General features: G+C 56.3%; 2 protein-coding genes across 3 annotated transcripts in view; both read right to left on the bottom strand.

The window, feature by feature from the left end:
* Positions 1-12,812, bottom strand: part of TFEB (transcription factor EB) — a 57,430-nt gene extending 44,618 nt beyond the window's left edge. For both annotated transcript variants that reach the window (XM_021691907.1, XM_021691909.1), the window contains exon 1: positions 12,520-12,812. The gene's annotated coding sequence lies outside the window, so the exon portion shown is untranslated. The remainder of the gene's footprint in view (positions 1-12,519) is intronic.
* A 1,328-nt stretch (positions 12,813-14,140) lies between these two features.
* Positions 14,141-22,799, bottom strand: PGC (progastricsin). The gene is given in 9 exon segments (XM_021692080.1): positions 14,141-14,293; positions 14,996-15,094; positions 15,494-15,641; positions 16,270-16,392; positions 17,638-17,885; positions 18,345-18,439; positions 19,336-19,453; positions 19,754-19,904; positions 22,735-22,799. Coding segments are annotated over 9 exon segments (1,200 nt in total).
* Between the last annotated feature and the right edge of the window lie 1,507 nt (positions 22,800-24,306).

The following is a 24,306-nucleotide window of genomic DNA, read 5'->3' as shown; positions in this document are numbered from 1 at the left end:
CCAGCATTCGAAGCTAGGGGGACCAGGAGAGTATCTGCTCCCAATCCCTGAGGTAAGGACGTGTGCACTGTGGCCTGCCCACACACATCATGGCCTCCTCACCAGAGCCTCTCAACAAGCTTGGAGATGTGGAGACCAGGCGGGTAGGGCTGAGGTCAACTGCCCGGGGTGGCCCAGTTCCTCTGATTCCTCATTTCCCTCACTTTCCACCATCCCCTTCCCCCCACCCCCCGAGCCTGGCCAGGGACCCCTCCTTTGTGCCACCCGGTTCTCCAACCCTGACCCTACTCAGTATCTCCCCTATCCCTCTTCAAAAGATACCCCAATGCCAGTGCAGCCCTTGGGGCCTCACCCCCACTCACCCACCTCCCCAAAGACAGGAGACACACACACACGCACACACACTCCCTCATACCTGGGAGAGGCCGGTCCCCTGCAAGGAGCCCCTGGGAAAGCTCAGCTCCTTGGGGGGCCAGAGCCCAGGGCCAGGCCCCTGCCCCGGGCACTGGACCCAGTTTCCTCATTCTCCCCAGTACTGTTTCTCACCCAGCCCCCTGCACCTCAGCCTGAGAGGAAGTTGCACAATCCCCTGGGAGCTGCAAGCGTGGCCAAGGATTACTCACAGTGCGGAGGGAACCGCATGCCCGCCCGGAAGGCTTCGCACACCCACAAGACTACCCAACGCAGACGGGCTCCCAATTCGTCTCACCACATCTCACCCACCCTAGGCTCCAGGACCCCTACAGTGCCCTCCCTCTTCCCAGACTGAGCCTCTGACAGCTCCCCACTAACCACACAGCCAGGCCTCACAGGGCATAGGTCACGCTGCCCCTGCACCAAGATGGAGAGGCACAGAGGGGCAAGAATTTTCAGGAACCCTACCAGGTCCAGTGCAGGCCTAGCCCTAACCTACACACCCTCCCAGCCCCTCCTGGAGACACGGATCCTCTTAGCCTGAAGCCCCACAGTCCACCGCCTTCCTGAATGACCACGTATCTACCACCTTGGCCTTGGGCCTTCCCAGGGCCTCCAGACACCCGGTTCACAGTCTTACTATATAGCCCACCTTGGAATGGACCCCAAGACCAAGATTATTCTATGAAGTTCTGAGAAGATATGAGCCACCACCCAATTTTCACTTGTGACAACACGCTCTTGCTACACATGTGATTTCAGAGGTTCCTCAGTCCCCGAAGTACTTCTCTAACAGCCTGTCAAAGAAACGTACATTTCACTAATGTTTCTTTCTGGTGCCTAAGGGATTCCCACCTTTGATAGGTAATATTCCTTGTCAAGAAAGGCTGGTGATTATGAAGCCACTATTAGTCACCTACCCCTCAGGGTGGGTGCATTTACTGGGCCCTTTCATGAGAGTATGGCTCAGGAAGGGACAGTGTAGTAGGAAGAAGATCAGGCCGGCCGGCCGTGGTTTGTGGAGAAGGCCAGAGATGCCACTGAGGTGAAGTGCGCTCCAGAACTGGGAGGTCAGAGAGGCCCAGGGGGCTCTGACCTAGACTCTGACACAACCCTGGGCCCTCCCTGGGACAGCAACTCCGGAAGAACACAGAGGGTGAGCAGGAGACTGGCCTGGGTGTACAGAGCCCCCAAGAATGACCTCTGGCTTCCACCCCTCACAGCCCAGACTAGCAACAGGGCCTCAGATAAAAGAGTATGACAGGTACCTCTTATCACTCCACACAACCTTGGACTCCCACCCAGCTAAGGACAAAGTCAGAAATGGTTTTACCCGGGCCCTGGGGTTCCCCAGAGAGCCCCTCATTTCTGCTGCCCTCATCAAAAGGCTGGGGCCCTCAGGGCGGTTCCCCCACAGCCCTGAGGCCTGGAATAGCAGGAACCAGGGCCGAGCTCACAGCTGGTCACCTGACACCTCCAGTTCAGTGGACAGGGAGCACAGTCAAGGGGGAGGGGCTGGTACCACACAGGAAACAAGGAGGAGAGGCCCCTTGGCAGGGATGCCTCCCAAAGTGCCTACACAGGCACCCTCTCCCCAGTCCTGACAACAGCCTCTGGAAGGGGAGAGGGCAGACCCCCTCGATACCCTCAGTGTCCCTAGGAGGGGACCGAGGCTTCAAGCACTTAAATGACTTCCCCAAGGCTATGCAGCAAGTTCATGGCAAATCTCAGTCTCCTGGCTCTGTTCCCAGATCAGTTTCTCAACCTCAACGCAGATGCTTGGAGCCAAATGATTCCTTGTTGGGGGGCTGTCCTGAGCATTTTAGGATGTTTATCCACATCCCAGGCTTCTACCCACTAAATGCCAGTAGCATTTCCTGAGTTGTGACAACCAAAAATGTCATCAGACATTGCCAAATGTCCCCTGGGAGGCAAAATCACCACCAGTTGAGAAAGACTGCCCAAGGAGACCTTAAAAGACAGGCACCTGCCAACTCTAAGGTGCACAGTATTTGCTGAGGGCTCTAGCCCTAGAGCCTTCCCCCTCCTCTGCCAGATGTGCCAGGCAAGAGGGCCTTGGGACCCTCTGGGCAGAGGCCACTCCGTCGGGGGTCTCCTCTGAAGACCATCTTCCTACCCCCAACCTGTAGCCCCCCTGGCATTCAGTATTGTCATAGTCTTTCTTCTTTCTTTCTTTTCTTTATTTCTTTCTTTCTATTTTTTTTATTTATTTGACAGAGAGAGACACAGCAAGAGAGGGAACACAAGCAGGGGGAGTGGGAGAGGGAGAAGCAGGCTTCCCACCGAATGGGGAGCCCGATGCGGGGCTCGATCCCAGGACCCTGAGATCATGACCTGAACCGAAGGCAGACGCTTAACGACTGAGCCACCCAGGCGCCCCTGTCATAGTCTTTCAGCCATGTTGACCAGACACTGCTATAAGTACAAAATTTTGAGCATCCCCAGTATACGCTTCTTTTCTCATAAATTGCTTATAAATACCAATGTATGAATAGATCATGCAGGTCAGCAAACATCCACAAAAAACAGATCTGTAAGAAAGATGAGAAGGGGAATGCAATTTCTACCCACGATGAGATACTGTGACACGCACCAGCACGGGAGAAGGTAAACAGTCTAGCAATAGAAAGTGTTGGCTAGAATATGGAGTAACAGGAACTCTCAGGTGCCACTGGTGAGGAATAAGTTGGTACAACCACTTAACAAGATATTTACTAAAGGTGGGGCGCCTGGGTGGCTCAGTGGGTTGAGCATCCGACTCTTGATTTCAGCTCAGGTCATGATCTCAGGGTCATGGGATCGACCCCGGATCAGGCTCCGTGCTGAGCGTGGAGTCTGCTTGGCCCTCTCCCTCTTATACCCTGTGTTCTAGCAATTCCATTCAGGCTTCTAGGCACTCTGGAGAAATGGATGCACCAATGCACCAGGAAACACACGCGAGGATATTCTTACAGGACTGTTCGCAGTAGCCAAAAAGGAGAGCAACCCCAATGTCCCCAAGTAGCAGGATGGATACAAACATGGTGGCAAGTTCATACAGGGGAACATTGTTCAGCAGTGAAAATGAACACAGGATAACTACACATCATAACCTGGATGGATCTCACAAACGAAATGTGGAACGGAAAAAAAACCATGACATAAAAGCGCATGCTCAGTGTCGTTCTAGCTGTATCAAATTCAAAATCTGGCAAAACTAAACTCTTCCAATAAAGATCGCAGACATCAGTGGTTTCGTGATAAGAAAAAGCAAGAACTGATGATCAGAAAGATCAGGATCGTGGTTACCTCTGGGGGGAAGGGGTTATGACAGAGGCGGGGCACACAAGCTGATTCTGGGGTGCAGGCTACATTCTGTTTCTTCATCTGGGCAGTGGTTACCTGGGTGTTTACAATTACTTATTACAGCATACGTATATGTTTATGCTCTTATCAGCAATGATGGTGTATTTCACAATAAAAAGAGGAGGAAAAGGATGGGATATAAATAAATAGAAACCAAAGTTTTAATATTATCTTCTCACTCCTGGCTTTGAAAACCATTATAATTATGCCCAACAAACTGGAGGGGAACCTATAGTTAGTCACAGGTCTGAAGTGTCTGGTGATGCCCAGGGCTGTCTGTGGAGGGGCTCCCCCAGCTGGCCAGGGCTGGCTGCCCCTCAGCCCATCTCCCCACCACCACCTCAGGGTGACCCAGCCACCGCAAGCCCCTGGCTGCTCAAGGGCAGGGGGATGCATCAGGCTGGGCACCTTCACACCTGTCTCACCCTGCCCTAGGCCATTCTTCTGGGCCCCCACCAGCAGGGTTCATAGGCTGACACCGGGAAGGCCATGAAGCAACCCCCCGAACACCAAAAGGTGGGAGGCAGAAAAAGAAAGAAAGAGGGCGAGCAGGAGAGAGAGACATACACACTTTGAGGGCCCATGATCCAGATGCAGTGGAAGTAGACCGAAGTTCCGAGGGATGGGAATGTGGGGGGCAAAGGAAAGAGGGAAGGAGAGAAGGTGCTGGAGGTGGGGGGGCGGGCAAAATCACTGCCCCAGATCCCAGGTCAAGTCTTGGGGGTGCAGCAACAGGCAGGCCCAAAGAGGTCTGAGTTGTTGGGCCCAATTTAGCAACTCCCCCGTGGCCCGGGGCTTCAGAACGGCAGGTGGGTGGCCAGCCGCCTTCCCATGGCCTCCCCTTGCGTTCAGCAGCCTCTAGGCCTCCTGGAAGGAAGGACTCTGTCCAGGAGGGAAGCTTCCTGGGTCTGCAGAGGTGACCCGCAGATAAGAGGATCCAGGGAGCAATAGAGCTGCCCTTTTGGGGGTCCAGAGGGTGGGCAGGGCTGAGCCAAGGTCTCCATGCTGGCACGAGCCCTTTCGTAAAAACTCTCTCGCGACCAAGGAAGAACGCTTTTCAGAGTGAAGGGCCAGGCTTGGACACATTTCCATTCATTTATATGTACTTCTGTACTATCTTCCACCGACCTGCCTTTTTCTGTCGTCTGGGGGTCCTGCAATTCCCCGCGGGGCTGTCAGCTTTGAAGGAGGTGCTGTGTTCTCATTCCCACCCACCCTGCTCTGCCCGCACAGCACTAGGCCCCCAGGAGGTGCTCAGTTCATGCCTGCTGACCCTCATGGTGCCCCAGGCCACAGGGTGCTGGAGAGGCTCCCTCACGCTCCCCAGGCCTCAGTCCTCCACTCTCCAAAATATGGGGGTAGCACCAGCTAGCTTCTAGGGCTCCCAGCCCCACGGCCCCAGTCGGCCGACAGCAAAGCCAGCCGCACCCTGCCGCAGGGGCAGCCGAGAGCACACCTGGCCAGAGCCAGGAGGAGACGAGAGGCAACAGGGACTGGACAGGATAGTGTGTCACCTCCTGGCCACTCTGTACCTCTCAGGGACTCAAGGGGGGGCTGGGGCAGGTGCTGTCCCCAAACCAATTATAAACAAGGCAGAGGACAGGCTGTGACTTCCCTTGGCAAACAGGAGAAAATAAACCAGAGCCCCACCCCACAGACCCACTGGTAGAACTGGGGCGGGGGGGCGGGGGGATGCTGGCAAACTCTCTAGAGGAAGGGACAGACTGTCAGCCCTAAACCAGAGTGAAGCTGGACCTGGATCCTGGGGAGAGCAGGTGGCCAGGCGGGGGGGCGGGGGGGCGGGGGGTGCGGAGGCAAGGAGCTCCTCCTTGTCCAGCTGTGTACCCATCCCTGAGTATTAGATGGTGAAGCTGATACCCTGCCTGCAGGGCAGAGACCTGTTGTGTCCTCATTTCTGGGCACTTGATGGGGGCTCAGTTCACACTCATGCCCTCACTCCACAAAAATTTACTGACCACCCACTGTATACCAGGCTCTCTTCTGGGCCTGGGGATACAGCATCACACAAAACAGATCCAATCTCTGGGCTCAGGGTGCTGACGCTGGAGGGTTCCATTCATCTGTCGACTGATCAGCTCAGTCACCAAGCCCAACCTGCCACCTCCCTGCAGGGCCGAAGACCCTGCCACTGCCTCTTGTCACCTCCCATCACGACTCCTCCAGCTTCCAAGGAAGGATCCACCCCAAGAGCCCAGGGGGGAGCCCCCAAGGTGGCCCCACTATCTGCTGCCCTCAAGGCCCAGGACCTCCTAGATGATGATAGAGACACCCCTCCATCCAACAGTGACAGCCCCCCCAACATCTCCAGTCTGGGTAAAGAAGGAGAAGGGCATGGCTGCTTTCTGTGCATGTTTTATCACTTTTATTAGTAGTAAGAAACAATTCAGGGGCACCTGGGTGGCTCAGTCGTTAAGCGTTTGCCTTCGGCTCGGGTCATGATCCCAGGGTCCTGGGACTGAGCCCCACATCAGGCTCCCTGCTCGGCGGGAAGCCTGCTTCTCCCTCTCCCACTCCCCCTGCTTGTGTTCCCTCTCTCTCTCTGTCAAATAAATAAATATAATCTTAAAAAAAAAAAAAAGAAAGAAACACAATTCAAGCAGTGATGCCGTACTTGCCCACCCTGGGGTAGGAAAGTCAAGTCACATGGTGGGTCTTTCCAAGCCTCACTTCAACAGAGCCAAGGGCCACTTTGGATGCCTCCCCCCTAATCCAGCAATGCCACTCTGGCCCCAAGCACTTTTGCAGGAGCTTTAGATCCTGCCCCGTGTTCTGATGCCTCTTGGGGACAGTGCTGTCCTTTGGTGTCCACCCCATCTCACCTTGTTCAAGCAGCAACTATCTCCTGAGCACCTGTCCCAGAGGGTGGTGCCGAGACCACAAGGCTGGACCGTGCTCACTTTAACAGGAGGTGGGGGCACAGAGCCAAGGTGGGGAAGGGAGGCTGATTATACCAGGGATTAGTAGCCACCAAATGGTGTCACAGTGGTCCCCGCCCCTTGGGACCTGGCTTCAGAAAGGAGACAGGCCTAAGAGGCCCAAAAGCAATCAGAGACCCAGGAGACAGAAAGCTCATGCCTGGGAAGCTACAAAGCAGTGGTCTGGGGACCGGCGGCATTAGCAACTTCTGAGAACTCATCCAAAATACAAATTCCAGACCTACTGGAATTTGTAGCCCTACTGATTCCAGACCTACTCAGTCAGGAACCCTGGGGTAAGGCCCTAGTAATCTGTGTTTCAACAACTGTTCCAGGTGATTCTGATGCCCACTCGAATTTGAGAGTTGCTGCCCTAGAGAAAGGGCATCAGAATCATTTGGGGAATTTTTAACATATTGATGCCTAATCTCCTCCTTCAAGATTCAGGTGCACTAGTATTTTTTTTTTTAAAGTAAGCTCTACTCCCAGTGTGGGGCTCGAACTCATGACCCTGAGATCAAGCGTGGCATGCTCTACCAAGTGAGCCAGCCAGGCACCCCTGATGTACCAGTATTTTTTAAGAGCTCCCCAGGTGAGCATAATATCCAACCAAGGCTACCAGGAAGGTGTGCCTTGATGGACAGAGGATTTGGTTAGAAGGAGGAGTGCAGAGGAGGGTGTGCCAGGAGAAGGGGCCAGCATGAACAAGGACTGGGAGGAGGAAATATGGACCATGGATTTCTGGAAAACCTGCTGGAATTTTGGATTAATCCCCAGGGCATCACATTTTACTTTGGGGTCTCCACTATCGGGATAAAAGCCAACAAGGAGGCCTGCCCCCCAGAAGCTGGACGGGAGGTGGGGGTCGTGAGACCTCCTTTCTCCTCGTCCTTATGCCCACACCTAAGAGCCAGGAAAGAAAACCGGTGAGGACTCTGCCCCTCTCAGGTGACCTCTGCTGTCACCCGCTGCCCTATCGCTGGGATATTACTGCTGCCTTCACTCACACAGAAGCCAAGGGGATCTGAACCTCTGGGGCAGAGTGGAGGGGCAGGCTGCAGAAGCGCAGGGGAAAAGCCATGGGTCAGGAGTGGGTAGTGAGCGGCCAGGCCAGACGCTACCCAAGGAATCCCCAGGGGCATGGCAGGGCAGGGCAGGGCAGGGGCGGTAGAGATGCTGTAAGCATCCCCAGTTTCCCTATGTGATCTTGTTAAATGTAGGGACTGGGCTGGGTGTGGTCACCAGGGAATGATGGGGGCTACAGCCACAGAAGCCGCAAAGCCCCGTGTAAGGCATTTCTTTCAAGAGTGTTAGATGCGCAGGGGAGTCCTGTTTGCAACTCATAGGTCTTTTTTTCTTCGCCAGAGCTCTCTATGCCTCTATTTCCTCACTTGGAAACGAGAAATAAAGAAATGAGTGAGTTGTAAGAGTCTGTTAAGATTAATAACTAATATTTTTAAGCACGATGCTATTCCAGATCTCATACATGCAGCATGCAACAAAATACTCAGCCCAGATGGGGTGCCTGGGTGACTCAGTCGGTTGAGCGTCTGACTCTTGATTTCAGCTCAGGTCATGATCTCAGGGTCCTGGGATCAAACCCCGAGTCGGGCTCTGTGCTCAGCGCAGGGTCTGCTTGGAATTCTCTCTCCCTCTCCCTCTGCCCCTCCCACTGCTCGAGCTCTCTCTCTCTCTCACTCTCTAAAATAAATGAATAAAATCTTAAAAAAAACAATACTTAGCCCTCTCTGTAGCACTAGCAAGCAGGTGCTAGCATGATCCTTGCTCTGCAGGCGTGCAAACGGAGGCACAGCAGGGTTAAGCAGCTTGCCCAGGGTCACACAGCTAGGAAGTGGCAGAGCTGGGATTCCAAGACAAGCAGCCTGGCCCTGGAGCTCTGGTTCTCAACAATCTCCTGGCGACGTGGCACTTAGCTCAGTGCTCAGTACATGCCGGCTCTAAGTCCCAAAAGAAACTGGCTGGTCGCACCGCCTGGGGCCAGCCTTGAGCTTCAGCGGTGCCCCCCCACCCCCCCAGCGCCATACCACACGCGCCTCCTTTTGGGGAGCCTTTCCTGTCCAGGATGCCTTTGCCAGAGATGGGTAGAAGGTTCACATTGCAGGGGACCCCACAGATGATCTCGGTTCCCAGCCATGGAAACAGAGGCTGAGAACAGCAGGGACCTGCTGCAGCCATACAGGCTGGCTATGAGGGGACTCCTGTGTCCTCGTGACTTTGGCGGCTGCTCATTCTCACTCAGTAGCTGCCACAGCCTTTTCCCCACATCTGAGTAAACAAGTGCCGAGTGAGGACTGCACCGTAAGTTAATGTGTGAGGTTTCCAGGGAGACCCAGGGAGCCTTGTCTGAACTCCTCTCCTCTCTGGAGCCGGTCAGGAGAGTCCTCACCGGAGGTCCTTTGGTCACCTGTGTCAGCAGAGTTCAGAAGAACAGCCAGGAGACAGGTGTTGCCCTGGGGCAGAGGCCTCAGCGAGTTCCCACCCCCGCTCGGAGCAGGAGACCCTGCATGGGGAAAAGAAGGTTGCCAGACCCCCAGCTGGCCACCTCTTAAGACAGAAGTCCTGAGAAATCCAAAGAGGCCTGCTTGAGAGATTGAGAACATGGATTTTGGAGACAGTTGGACCTAGGTTAGAGTCCCTACCACTTCCAGGCTGTGTGACTTCCGGCAACTTGCTTAACTTCTCTGAATCTGGATAATGAAAAGAATCATTCCTATCTCACTCTAAAGAGTAAATACACAATAAATGTTGGCAACTATTATTTATAACTAAATTTTCTTATAATGTTGTTCTGTTATAGCATAAAGAGACTAGACGAATATTCCATTAATATATCGTGTGATTATACTCTCATAGCCGCACACATAGACGATTCATCTACACACATGTACCTAGATACCTATCATCTCATAACCACACACACACAAACTCCTGTCAATTACACACGCCCCAGAGTGAAACACAGAGCAATACTATGGACTCACCATGTGCCAGACACCGCTCCACCCTGAATCCCCACAACAGCCTGTAAGGAGTGTACCTCTTTCTCTTTTTTCAGAGGAAGACAGACATGTTACATTACATACATATGCACTTGCTGCATCCTGGGGCGTGGACACTTCTGGCAGCTCTGGAAATCCTGACCTCCCTCCCTCTGTGTCAGAGAAGGTCAACCCAACTTCCATGGTCATCTCCAGGGCAGCCCCAAGCTGGGCCCCAAGTGCTGACTGCCCTCCATCCCTAGGACAAAGGCCCAACCTGGCTTTCATACCAGCTGCGGTTGGGGAAACCCCTGCTGCGGGCAGAAACCAAGTTGACTTTGAAAAGGAAGAGACAGAAGCCAGGGGGTGGTTGGGCCACTCCCTGTGGGGGCAGGTGCTAAGTAACTCTATAAACTCCAGCTAATGATCCAATTACAGCCATAAACAAAGCCCCCAGAGAAATCAGGGCCAGAAGCCAGACCCTCAAAGGACAGGACAGCCAGGCCTACAGGATGGGAGGCCCCTCCTACCTACTTTCCAGCGCTGAGGCTCAAAGGGGGCCTGACTGGCCATGGGGGTGGGCCCTGAGTATCCCTGCCATCCCAGGCCACTGGATGGGCTGCTGCCTGCCCTGGCCCACCCCCTGCCCCACCTCTGACTGTGAGTCACCCAGCCCTCAGCCCTCAGAAGCCCAGCTGGTTCTCCATGGATTTGGTGCTCACCTGAGGGGGTGTCCCCTGCCCCATGCCCTGCACCACTTCCATGGGACCCGGAACAGGATTCCGATTAGTCTGCACCTCCCAGAGCTGAGCTGAGGGCAAAATAGCACTGCAGCTGTAACAGGCCTTGTAAACTGTAAGCAATATCAGCTCCCTTCCAGAGAAGCCGAGCACAGAGGCACGCAAACAGCCTTTCATTTACGCTTTCTGGTTCCTGACTCTCCCACCCCGGCGGCCAGGGGGGCAGGCAGAAAGAAGGGGGCCAAGTGAAGTGCTCTTTTTCCTACGGCTGGGGAAACTGAGGCATGGTACTAGCATACCAGCAAACTACCACGCAGGGCTCTCCCCTTCCGCTGTGTCTAAGACCGGCCTTTATTGCTGGCATCTCTCCCCCTCGACTGTTATCTGCCTGAGGGCAGGGCCTGCAGACTATCCACCAGGCTGGGCACCGAGAGGGCCTCAGAGCAAACAAGCTGAGGAGCCAGAAACTGCGTTCTGATCTGAGCCAACCACATCTGGCCGCCCAAGAGGAAACCAGAGCACACCCCCCCCCCCCCCCCCCCGCCAAGAATTGCCAGGTCTTGGGCAAGTGGAATCTTGGACTGGGCGGGTGCAGGGGCCTGAGCCCACATCTGAGAAGTATCACTAAGGCCCTGCACCGGCCTTTCCTTGCCCCTTCCCTGCTCGACTAAGACCCCCTCACTTAGGGTGGGGGCTGGGCGGTAATTAATTGACATTTCCCAGAGGGCGTAAAGCCAAAGAAAGCACTGCGCTCAAGTCTAGACCAGAAACTGCGCCGAACCGTCCCCAGAACGGACAGGCGAGAGAATCCCGGCTGGCGTGGACCGGGTTGGAAAGGACTCCGCGGTGAGCAGCCGCCAGGGAACGGGGAGGGGGAGCTCGGGGCCGCGAGGGCGCGCGTGCAGAGGAGCCCCGCCCCGGGCGCCCGCCCTCCCTCCCTCCTACCCCCTGGGCGCGGGGCTGGGGCGCGCCAGGCTGCTGCGGCGCGAACCTGCTCTCGCAAACCCGAGCAGCTCGGGGCAGCGGTGCGTGAAGCCAGAACCCCGGCTGGGAAGGGGCGGAGGGGCGGAGACGGAGCTGGCATCAACCCGCTCCCTCCGAGGAGGGAAGTGCACGCGCGGCGCCCCCGGGGCTGACCCGGGTTCGGGGAGGTGGGGAGAAGACCGAGCGCGGACTTGGGGGCGGGACGGCGAGGGGTTGGGCGGTACGAACTGCTGGAATAAGGGGAAGGGGGCGTGTTTTCCGGGATTCGGGACCAAGAAGGTGGGGGGTACTCAGGGGCGGGCAGATGGCTAGGAGCTCCAGGGAGCAGAAAGGGGCGCGCGAAGGGTGAGCTCTGGGGTGGGGGTTCCCAGAGGTCGTGGAATAATGCAAAGGGGAGAAAAAGCCTCAGCTGGGGGATACCAGGGGACGCGGGCAGCGGCCGCTTCTTAAGACACCGAGGGTGGGGGGGGAAGAGACGGGAAGGGAGGGAGGGATGGTACTTCCCCCGCCCCCTCCAGCAGCCCAGCCCCGGGGGCGTGGCGCCGCCCCGGCCCTCCCACTGCCCGGGACCATCCAGGTTGGGCCTGGCCGGGCCGGACTCGGCCCCTGCTCACCTCTCGGGCCTCCGGCGCCCTCCCCGGTACCACCCGCCCCCAGCCGCCTCGGGTGGAGAAGGAGTAGGCGCAAGGCCCACACGTCCCTCAAACTTGTTGCAAGTTCACTCCCACGCCTCCCGCCCCTTCGACTCCCAGCTCCCGAGCCGGGAAGGCCCATGCCCGCCCCGGCCCCTCCCGCCTGGTTACATAAGGTCGCGGAGAAGCCGCCCCCGGCCCGGGCCTACAGTGAGGGGCCGGAGGGGCTCCTGGGCTCCTCGGGCAGCGCCGCTCCGGCCATGTGCCGAGCGTCCCGAACTAGACGGACAGCCGAGCGGGTGGCGGCGCGGCACACACACGCCCTGTCCCCTCTTCAGCCGGCACCCCCATCCACCCACCTGTCTCCCGCACCCACAATGGGGGCGGGGGAGCCTGGGTCCGGGGTTCCGGGCCCTCCGCGCACCCCCTGCCCCCCTGTCCCGCTCACCTAGCTCTGAAGGTCAATCCGTCCGCCGCCTGTCCCCCGCGGCTCTGGCAACTTGTCCCAAGTTCAGGTGTCCGGCCCGCGAGCTGCGCCTGCCGCCCCCTCCCGGACTCCTCCGGCTCCGCGCCACCAGGGAGGCCCGCCCCGTCCGCCCTTCCAGCTGCCGTCGGCGCCGCCGCCGCCGCCGCCGCCGCTCCCTAGGTCCAGCCCGCGGCCGCCGCCTCCGCTGTCACCGAGCCCCGCGCCCGGCGCCCGGGCTCCCGCTGTCAATCCGCACCCACTTCCCGCCGCGCCCGGCAGAGGGCAGCACACGCCCCCGCGGTCCGCCCCGCCCTGCTCCGCCCCTCGCGGGCCTACCGCGGCGCCCGCGGGGAAATGTAGTCCCTCCCGGCAGGTCCAGCAGGAACGCCGGGATTTGTAGTCCCACGCTGTGGGCCCTGGCCTACGTACACGGGCATGGCTATTGACTTGGAACTTACGTTCCACTTCGTTTCTGCCCCTTTTGCAAGTTTTTTTTCTCTTCTTACTCAGAGATGCCAGAGAGCTCACTATGATACACCCCGTGGCCTCTCTGATCCCAAGGAGAGGCCTGCAGCACGCTATCTTTCCCAGAGTCTAGGAAAGATGTAAGGTCCCAGATGGTGTGCTGTTGCTATAGAAACTACTAGGTGGCAAACCTCAGTTTCCCTCGTGTTTTGGAATGGAGTGCCAGACTTGGATCTTGTATTTCACTCCTGCCCCTGAATGTAAGGAGCAAGGTTGGGGTCAGCCTAGTGAAGGACGGGGTGAAAGAAATGTACAAAGAGCCTACAACCCTCCCATTATGATTTTCCAATAATACTCCTCCTCAAGCCTCGTCAGTCCTTGCTTGCTCCCGCCTGGGGCAAAGGGCTCTAGGTGAAAATTTGTTTCACTCAGCCCAGACCTTCTGAAGCCCTCCTGGAAATTGGTTCTGGGCGCATCATCCCCCTCCCGGAAGGACCCATGACTCACAAGTGTACGTAGGCATCTAGCATTTCTCAGAAGCTCCTAGTACAAACTTGATCACAGGTGAGGAGATGAAGGCCTAGGTGTGGGAGGATGGGAGGCCTAGTCACAGTGCTAGTGGACTTGCGTAGGGTGATTCTGCTGGTCGTTCGGTCCATTAGGTCAGCAGAGCATTTCAGGTTGTGGCAGTAGGGCCCTTGGCCCATCACAAAGGAATGCCCAGCCTCAATGTCAGTACCACTAGCAGAGAGAAGGTGTGAAGAGACTCCAAGCCCTGAGGGGTACAGGGCCCCTCCCCAAGCCCTACCTTATGCCCCATCTCTCTTAGAACCTCAGTGACCCCCCACAAACCTCCTAGCCCCTGAGGGAGAACCTACCTGCCCTCCTGCCACCTACCTGCCCTCCAGCAGAGGCACATCTGCCCTTGACTTCACTCTTCCCTCCCATTCCCTGTGACCAGGAGCTGCCTTACAGGCCACAACCGCCCTCTAAAACAACACGCTGGCCAACATGGAGAAGAACTATTTATTATGACAGAAAGCCCAGAAGCCAGAGAAAGAAGGCTGAATCCAGAGAAGAAGCCCCTGCAGGGTGGGGGTGGAGAGGAAGAAGGAAGCCAGGCGTCCAGGCCCTGAGTCTAGGTGGCAGTGGCAAAGCCCACCCTGTTGTTGCCAATGTCGAAGATGGAATAGGAGGACCTGAGGAAGATGCCCCCGAGGATCCACAGGGGCTGGCCACTGCTGGAGGGCAGGTAGGTGGCCTGGACCCCAATGGTGCAAATGCCATTGCCCTGCACAACACAGAAGGGCGGCGCTCATTCATTTGCTCACACAAGGACCGGGCACTGCTCAGCCCTGAGCCCCAGGCCAGGAGCGCAATGCAGAAATGAGGGAGCCAGACTTGCTGCCCCTGAGGGCTCACAGGCCAACTGAGCCCCAGAGTAGGAGGGATTTCTGCAATGGGTAAATGCAGGCTGCAGTAACCATCTGCAGTCTTCTCTCTCCGAGTTCCCACCCACCTCCCTTTTGCTCCCGATTTGGAGGAGGTCAGCCTGCTGGCAAAGCCTTGAAGCCAGACCAACTTGGCACGCAACCTTAGCTTCACCCTGACTAGCTTTGTAGCCTTGCATCAGTTTCTTAATCTCTCTGGACCTCCAAGTTTTCACTTGTAAAATAGAAATTAGCATCTCCCTCCTTGAATGGTCTGACACTTCAGTGGGAAACAGTGTAGGCGAAGTGCCTTCCCACAGTGCTGACCCTAGTAAGTGCTCGACAAACACCCCAGTGCCTCTCCGCACTCATTAATAATGGTAATCAATAGCAGATGACACTCTTCTGCTTCACAGTCTCGTGCCACAGTAGGGGTTTGGAATCAGTGAGTGCAGAAAATAAAGCAGTGCTCGCAAGCAGTTGGGTGATGGCACGTGGTAAGGAGACCCAGCGTCTCAGGCTCCCAGCCCCTCCTCACACCCGTGACGTCCCTACAGACTCACTGTGAAGATGTAGGAGTGGTCGGGCAGGGAGAAATGCACACGACTGATGAGGAAGGTCAATGTGGGCAGGTTCTGGATGTTGTTACAGTCCACGATAAGCTGCAGAGAGGAACAGAGCCCAGGTGCCTGAGAGGACCCGCCAACCCGCTCACCTCAGTGCCCTTGGTCATGCTGCCCCACTTTGCCCCACACTTCAGTTAGTTTGACCTTATCCAAAGCCTGGGAAGTGTTTCACCCATTTCCTTGGAGGGGCTGAAGCTCCAAGGAAATTCTACCCAGTAGTAACCACCCCTTACCCTCTCAGCACAAGCCTCCAGCCCCCCTGAATCAGCCTCCAGGCCCCCAGCCCCAGTCCTCCCAGGGCCCCCCCACCCCCACCTCCAGGCCTTTGGGAGCAGCTGGAAGCATGGAGGCCAAGAGTGGGGCAACTCCCAAAAGAATCATAAATCTTCCCAGTGGGCCTCTCCGAAAGAAGGGGGATGCCTCCACCAGACACACCTGTCCATACTGGTCCACCTGGGCCCCTGTAGCCTGCAAAAGGGCGCTCAGGTACTGCTGGGGTATGGTGAGCAGAGAAGTGCCTGTGTCCACAATGGCCTGGCAGCCCTGGGAGCACCAGCCTGTAGCGTGGCCGCCAGTGAGGAACCTGAATGGTGAGGAGATGAACGCACTCAGCACCTCCAGCTCAGGGCATCTAAGAAGTGGGCTTTCCCCACCACTGAGGGCCAAACAGCCACAGCCACAGAATCCAGGTATACCTCAGGAAGGTAAGGACTCTGCAAAGGTCAATCCAGCCATCCCCCTGCCTCACACCATTCAGAGTCTATTCAAGGCCACCTAAATGGCCATGGAACGTCTTTCTTTAAAGTTCCAAGGAAGGTACTAGAAACACTGAAAGCCGGGTCACTGAACGGTTTAAGTACTATGACCACATTAATCCACCCCCCCCCCCCATACACCATGGTTTCCAATTAGTAAGCACATAGTGTTGGACCACAGGGTTTATAATGTTTGAGATTCCAGACCTACCCCATTTATGTTGTGCCCACCTAACCTACTTCTCCAGGCTGAGCTGGGCCTTCAGTCTCCAGCAGAGGATAGCTGTGGGGGCAGGCCTCAGGGGTCCCCTATCCCCACCTCCTAGCAGTACCTACGTGTGTGTGTGTGTGTGTGTGTGTGTGTGTGTGAGAGAGAGAGAGAGAGAGAGAGAGAGAGAGAGAGACAGGAAATGCCTCGGAGCCTGCCACGCCCTCAAGCCCTCAGCGCAGACACACTCCTCCAGGCCGATCTACCAGTAGCGCTCCTGGGTTACGGGGGCCCAGTAGATTGGCCCCCTGCGCAGGCTGTGCTCTATCCCTCCGAATATGAGAACTGCTTCGTTCTGAGAGCTCATATCTCTGCGGAAGGCAAAGGGAAGGGTGAATCAGGGAATGGCTATAGAAAAGATTTCCTGTTGAGCATTCACTCTCAAAGGGAAATAGAGGTCCTGCCCTGGCTGTAGGCTGAGGCTCCCTGAGGGCAGGGCTGTGTCTCCCCCTCAGTCCTGGGCTCCAGGGCAGGGCTGTGTCTCCCCCTCAGTCCTGGGCTCCAGGGCAAGGCTGTGTCTACCCCTCACACTAGGCCTGCTGAGGGAATGGGTTATGTCCCCCTTTCTCACTGCAGCTCCACGCTGAGCCCCTCAGAATTCCCAGGGCCTCTGGTTCCAGAGGCAGGGCCTCTGGGGAAGCTGCTGGTTGTGTGGCCCCCACCCCGTCCCATATACCCTTCTTCTCTCCCTTCCACCTCTTGCTACTACTCTTGTATGTCACTGGGAGTTTGACCCTGAGCCCTGCTTGTCATTTTTCTGCTGGGACTGGAGGGAGGTGGGGCCTTGGCAGGGAGGAGGGAAGGATATTCCCTGCTCCTTTCAGCCTTCCCTGGGAGGCAAACCTGAGTGTGGAATTGGGCAGAGCTCCTAAGGGCTAAACTCAGAATGAATTATAATCAGAGGTGAGACTAAGTCAGCAACATTAGGAACAGGGTAACATTGTTGATAGTCAGCCTCAGATGATTAAGGCCAGATAGCAGATGCTGACTATCTCCAGAAGGAGGCTGGCTAACTCTGGAGGAAAGAAAGTCCCTCCCAGGCCACTCACCGTGCCCCCACCACCTGGCTCCCGGGCCACCCACACTAAACGGCTGCATTGCTTGTATTTATGGTGAGGAAAACACCTTGTTAGGGGCAAATGATGAACCTTGACCAGAAGACTCCAGGATCTGGAAAGAACAATACATCAAAGGAGATGATGCAATAGATTGTACACAAAAGAAGTGTCCAGAAGGCAGTGAGCTAACTGTGGCTCTGGCAGGAGGTAAATCCAAGAGGTATTGAGAATGAGCAGCCACACTCAAAGCTAAGTTCACCCAGAAGAGGCAAAGATTCTGAAGGACAGACACAGGGATGAGGGAAAGGGTGTGGACAGGGGGACAGGTTCCAAGCCCAGGAGGAAAGTCCTAGACACAGTAGTAGCTGAAGCCAAATGCCTACCGGGAGGCCTCCAAACCCCAAAGCACTGAGCTCACTTGTCTGGGGTCTGGGGAGGATGGGGGGAGTTGCCTGGGAGCTGAGGACCCCCCCCCCCGCCCCGCAAGCAGTTTCTTACCTGCCTAGGTAGAAGCTGAAGACCGGGCTGGAGAGCAGGCCTGCCTGCAGCATGCCCTGCAGGGCCGTGGTGCTCCTACCCTCAGCCAGGGCCGGGTAGGCTAGGCCCGTGATGCCATCAAACTTTAGCCGGAGGAAATAAGGATTTGGCTCATGCTCACTCAGGCCAAACTGCTGGTTGGGGACCTGGATGCTCTGCACCTGGAAGGGACACAGGGGATGGGAGGTGACAAGTGTAACTCCACTCATCTTCCTATAACCCTCCTCCACAAAGACCCTTGAGGCTCCCTTGTTCATCCCTCCCTCACCCCTGCCCCTTGCCTTCTTGACACATCTTGCAAGAGCTAGGTTTTCTCTCAAGTGGCCTTCCCCAGCTGCTGCTGCAGCACCCCATCTCCATCTTCTTCCCCCTGCCCCCCACCACCCAGCTTTAAGCTCCTTAACCAAAGGACCTGGTCATCCCCTTCATCGGGGTGAGCTCAGTGCGGGCTCGGTGACTGCATGAAGGGGCGCTTGATGTACTCATCACCTGATTTGTACTCAGTAGAGCCCTAGGTGTTTCTCTGTATTCTCGGTCTCTGGCTAAGCTCCCATCAGACTCAGGTCTGGGAGTTTCCAGGCCAGGTCAGAGCCCCGGGTATAGCTCCCACATCCTGGGGCGCGGAGCGGCCTGCCGCGGGCTCACCCTCAGAGTGTCTAGCCCTAGACACTGCTGAGGCTGCCACTGCCATACTGCACAGAGGAGGTCTGCCGGTTGCTGGAGTAAGTCGAGGACACATTGGGGTTGAAGCAGGAGCGCCCGGCTGCGGTGGGAAGGAGGGTTTGGGGAGGCAGGCTGGTAAGCGGAGGGCTGCTGACCTGAGTCCCAGCATCCCAGGACACATGGTCTCGGGGTGGCCAGCTGAGGGGTTTCCCAGCATGGGAAGGCCCGTGTAAGGCAGCCAGGCTTGGCCTCAAAGCCCCCTCTGACTTACAGAATCTTGGGTTGTCCTTTGACCGTGACCCTTGGTAGGTAGGTTGCCTAGAATCCTTCTCTGTTTCCCTGCCCCCCTTGCAGATCCCCACCTGAGAAATTACTCATCAGCTGTAGGAGCAAATGAACTTCCCAGGAATCCCTGCATTCCTTCCACCCTCAGCCCGTCAAGAACCTGGCCTGAGACACCTAGGGACATGGCCACTGAGGGACTCTTTGGACAGGAAGTGCCAGGACTCAAACCCTAAGGCTCTGGCAGGGACCAGGGCAGCCTTAAGGAGGGGAACATGGCCTGTCTCCAAATACAACTATAAGACAGGGACCAGATCCTATGTTGCTCTCCCCTGTGTCTAGGAGACAGGCAGCGAGATAACTTAGTAAGCAGTGGAGTGGAATAGGAAGAATGTTGTCGACTTTGGCGGGACAGAATGGTGTGGTCTGCAGGGAGCAGAATGGAGCAGAGCAGAGTGGGATGGACGGAGCAGGACGGGCCGGCTGGAGCAGGTGAAGGAGCATGTGTTGGTGAGAGGGAAGACAAAGAGACCACCCAGGTCTGGGGCCAGCCTCTCCCCTCTGTCTTGAGCATGACCCTTGACCCTGGCCAAGTCCCTGACTTTCAGGATTGAAGCACCCAGGCCCCACAATCCCGGCCTCGGTCTCCCCTTCCCCCAGGGCTGTCAGTGCCCTCCCTTGCCAACCACTCCCCCTAGGGAGTCCTGCACTTACCACAGGCCTGGCTCTGGCACTGGACCGAGGGCACCCACAGGCTGGAGGAGCCGGTATCAAAAAGGACCAGGAAGTTTTGTGGTGGGGTCCCGATGGCGATTTCCCCAAGGTACAGACTCTGGGGGGCCATGGGGCAGGCTGTTAGCTCTGGAGGGATACCGAGACCCTCAGGCCCAGCCTCCTGCATGGACAGAGACCTTGCCCTACAACCTACCCCAGAGGCAGAGGCCCAAGCCTATCTTCCATACTTGCCCAGAACTCACAGACCCTTAGTTGGGGCCAGCAGGTGTGAAAGACGGGAGCAGGCCCCAGGGGCCAGGTGGGAGGGTACAGAGAGGATAGCGCAGCACACCCCCAGGGCCCGGCCTCAGCCTTTGGCACCAATGAGAGGGAACCCCCACGGAGGGTCAGGACTCACATCCAGGTAGGCCAGGGGTTCGTAGACCACACCGAGGTTGCCGAAGTGGTACTTCTGGGTAGGGTCATTCTTGTGGGTCCTCAGGAACTCCCCCACTAAGCCCTTCTCTTTCATGGTCTCACGGATGGGCTCTAATTTCCTCAGGGGGACTCTGCAGAAGGGCTGGCATCAGTGCAGGGCCCTCCCTCCTTCCTACAGCACCTCTGACAGTCCCAGTGCCTCCGTCCCTCCCTGCTGTGCCACCTGCAGCCACATCCCTCGGGCACCCAGCCCCTGTGTCCCCTGTGCCTATCACTGTGTGTCTCTGTGTGTCTCCCTCTCGCTCCCGCTCTAGCTCCACCATCCCTTTCTCTCTGTCCCCATGGCTCTTTCCCTGGGTCTGACCCTCTGTCTCTTTCTCCCTCTCTCTCCTTCAAAGCTCTTCTCAGGACTTGTTCCAAGATTCAGAAAACAAATACCTTCACCCACGCATACCCGCACCCCATCTCAAGGGTCCTTAATGTCCTGGCCCTTTGCTCTCAGATAGCCCATAAATTCCTTCCCTGGAAGGGGGTGGGGGCACTTCAGCCATTAGCCTTGGCAGGGTATATGCATTGTCTTTATGTAGGGCTTGAACTCAGGACCCCAAGATCAACGGTCACATGCTCTACCGAGTCATCCGGCCAGGCGACCCAGGAGATATGCATTTTAAGAAAGATTTCAGAGATGGCAGAGCTCACCCCTACCCTCTCCTATGGTGGCCCTCAGGCAGCTGGCCCCGGCTGAATGTGACACAGTATGGGGACGGACAGCGCTAGACTGGGACTCAGAAGACAGGATTCTGGGTCTGCCCCTGCCTGGGGCTGATCACTGCTCTTCTCCCGACACCAGGCAGGGTGGAAGTTGGCCTGGGTGGTCTGGAGCCCAGATCCGCTCTGGAATTGGAGCTGATGAAGTCTGGGTTTCTGTCCCTGTCTCCCTTGGTTCTCCTCCTCCAAGACCTGATTGCTGCCATTGCTAGGGGGTCTCTGCGGTCCACCCAGGCTCATTCCAGACTCCAGAAGTCCCACTCCTTTCTTTTCTTTCCCCACCCGATCCCCCACTCCCTCAGGACCCCGCCTTTGCCCCCAGTTCTCCACTGAACCCATTCACATTGAGCTACGAAGACTGATGGTTGCTCAGGCTCGCCACCTCTACAGAACTTGGATATTACACACAGGTTTCTGCGAGGAGCCGTGTCTTCAGCAGAGGCATCGGTCCTTACGGATGAGACAGGAGGCACTGTGCAGGCCGGGTGCCCTCCCCATGTCCTGGGAGCCACACCTCCTCGCTCCCCTTCTCCTGACACCTCAGCATGTACACATTACATTCCTGGTGTCTCTGCTTAGATGACTGTGCCATCTGCTAAATAAATAGTGGGCCTTAAGGGAATTTTTAGCAAATGTCTGCCTATCCAGAAATCATCGTCCCTTGCTGGAGGAAGAAAGCACACCTGCCATTCAGGGTCTGTGTGGATAGCAGTCACCCCGACTCTGTCCCAGGTCCATCTTTTCTCATCAGATGGGGAAGCAGCTGTGCTTTTTCCTTTGCCTGGAATTGCAACCGTCAGCAGGTTAAGTCCACAGCAAGGCATGTAGCCCATAGTTAAAGATTATTGGGAACACACCAGGATGCTTTGCTTAAGATAATGAAAAGGAAGCCCAAGAGAGCAAGAAATGAATTAGTCTGCCCAATCGCAAGGTGTGTAACCCCTGCTTCTGCTAACAAAGATAGAATCACTGACACACATTGCTGGGATGTTTTGCAGATCCAGAGCAGGGAAGGAAAGGACCACCCAATCACATTTGATGATACCAGACAGACCAGGGGTGCCTGGGTGGCTCAGTTGGTTAAGTGTCTGCCTTAGGCTCAGGTCATGATCCCAGGGTCCTGGGATTGAGTCCCTCATCGGGCTCCCTGCTCAGTGGGGAGCCTGCTTCTCCCTCTGCCTGTCACTCCCCCTGCTTGTGCTCACTCGCTCTCTCTCTGACAAATAAATAAATAAAATCTTTAAAAAGTAAAACAAAAAAACAAAAAAACCCAGACAGACCAGTGCCAGAAAGACAAGTCATTCAATCTTGAGGTTGACCCAATCAATGACCCTTCAGAAGAACCCATGACCTCAAGCCCCTCATCTCTGATTATTTCCCCTTAAAAACCCTCACTTGCAGGGCGCCTGGGTGGCTCAGTTGTTAAGCATCTGCCTTCGGCTCAGGTCATGATCCCAGGGTCCTGAGATCGAGCCCTGCATTGGGCTCCCTGCTCGGCAGGAAGCCTGCTTCTCCCTCTCCCAATCCCCCTGCTTGTGTTCCCTCTCTTGCTGTGTCTCTCTCTGTCAAATAAATAAATAAAATCTTAAAAAAAAAAAAAAAACCTCACTTGCAAGGAATCAGGGCATATGGGACTTTTGAGCATTAGGTCCCCATTCTCCTGGGTAGCTCCACACCGATAAATGAGCCTATCCCACTTCATGGCAAAAGCTCGGTGTCAGTTTTTTCATTGGCTTGCAGGGCATCTGGTGGACAAACTCTGCTTTGGTTTGGTTACAGACATTTCATGAGGGCAAAGGCTGTAGCGCCTCCCACCTCTGAGTCCCCAGCTTACACCTGCTCAGGGAGCCTTCCCTGCCCCAGCAGAAACTCCAGAGTAGAGACCGGTGGGGCGGCCCCTGGCCAGGCTACCCCTCACAGGGCTCCATAGGACCTCCATAGACAGGTTTCTCATCCTCCGTACTATTGCCATTTTGGAACATATGATTCCTTGTTGGGGGGCTGTTCTGTGCTGTTTAGATGGTTAGCAGCATCCCTGGCCTCCACCCGGGATGCCACCAGCAGTCCAAATGTTATGAACCAACAATGTCTCTGGGCATTGCCAAATGTCCCCTTAGAGGCCAAAATTGTTGAGAATCGCTGGTCTATAGGTGATGCCCTTGGAGATCTGACTCAAGTCCTGGTTCTCAGCACGCCCAAACCTTGTGGGGTGCCACCAAGAGCTGGAGGCTGACCATGGTCACCACCATCCACTTCATGATGCCGGTTCCCAACTGGCCACAGAGGAAGAGCCACTCCAAGTTGGGCTGATGCAGTGGAGTGAAGGCCTGAGCACTCCTGCCTTTATACCTCCGGGGTCTAGCCCAGTCCCTGCCTCCCTGCCCCAGGCACTGCCAGCTGGGTGCCATTCGGGTGGCTGGGGATGATGGGGCCGGTACCTAGGATGATGGTAATACCATGTGGTAGTGAGATGCTGCTGCTCGTAGTGATCCTTAGCTCTGAAGCCGGTGGTGGGGCTGGCGTGCCAGTGGCTGAGGTCAGAGCTATTTGCAGCAGCTTTGGAGGCTTCCCAGTCAAACGGAGTCCCAGTTGGACAGTCTGTCCTCATAGTTCAGCAGGTGCTCGGGACACACCCACGATGTAAATCACACTGGCCTCTGGGTGTTCCCCTTGTACAGGTCAGCAACAACAAGAGGCCTGGGGCAGGGCAGGAGGGGACATGCCAGACCTTGCCTCTCTTCCTCGTGGTCTCTCTTCTCCAGCCCCACTGAGATTCTGCCCCTGTCTTTAGTGCTCCTCCAATGCCTGTATCCCCCATTACTGTCCTCCAAGCCCCCATGTGCCCCAGTCCCGCCCCTAAGTCTGGTCCACCCCGTGCCTCTCTCTCATCTCCCGGCCCTCCTTGCTTCCCAGCTACAAGTTTCTTTTTTTTTTTAAAGATTTTTATTTATTTGTTTAACACAGAGAGAGAGAGCACACGTAGGCAGAGCAGCAGAGAGAGGGAGAGGGAGAAGCAGGCTCTCCGCCAAGCAGGGAGCCTGATGCGGGGCTCGATCCCAGGACCCTGGGACCACGACCTGAGCCGAAGGCAGCCGCTTAACGACTGAGCCACCCAGGCGCCCCCCCAGCTACAAGTTTCTCATGGGCTGAGATGACGTGGAGCTGGCCCAGTGCTCACCAGCCCGGCACAGGAAAGCTCCCCAGTTTGGGGTGAGTGGAAAAAGTCCCCAAGCTAAACCCATCTCTGCCACCTTGTACTGCACATGCAGGGCTCCAAACACTTGTCAGGCCCTCAAGCCCCAGGCAGAAGGCCACAACCAGACCTGCAAAAACTGATATAATCCAGCCAATGGGGGAGATTCACCTCTGGCCACCACCACCCACTGCCCAGCCAGAGCCCCAGAGCCTCCCCTAGCCCTATGATGGGGGAGGGGAGAGAGGGCACTAGAGGTCTTCCCAGGATTGGCACAGAATGGGATATACCTACCTGATTGTGTCTCAAAGCCAAAGCAGCTCCCATTCCTCCCTGCAGTCCCCAGGGACACGTTGGACTCTAGGATGGAAGGCAAGGGAGTGAGGGACTGCATTCCCTGGAGCAGGGGGTCTGCAGATTTGGAAGGGCAGGCCAAAGAAAGGCATAGGGTTCTTGCAAGCTTGACAAATTCTATGAATATAGCAGAATCCATGGGATCCCTTAAGTCTTCTGAGTCCTGCCAGGCTCCCCAGCATGGGGCCTCCAGCAACCATTTCTTTATCTGGTAATCC

Source organism: Neomonachus schauinslandi, chromosome 8 (genome assembly GCF_002201575.2).
Source record: "Neomonachus schauinslandi chromosome 8, ASM220157v2, whole genome shotgun sequence".
In the NCBI taxonomy this organism is placed as follows: domain Eukaryota; kingdom Metazoa; phylum Chordata; class Mammalia; order Carnivora; family Phocidae; genus Neomonachus; species Neomonachus schauinslandi.
Note: the sequence above shows the minus strand (reverse complement) of the source record. Positions and strands in the feature narration are given on the sequence as shown.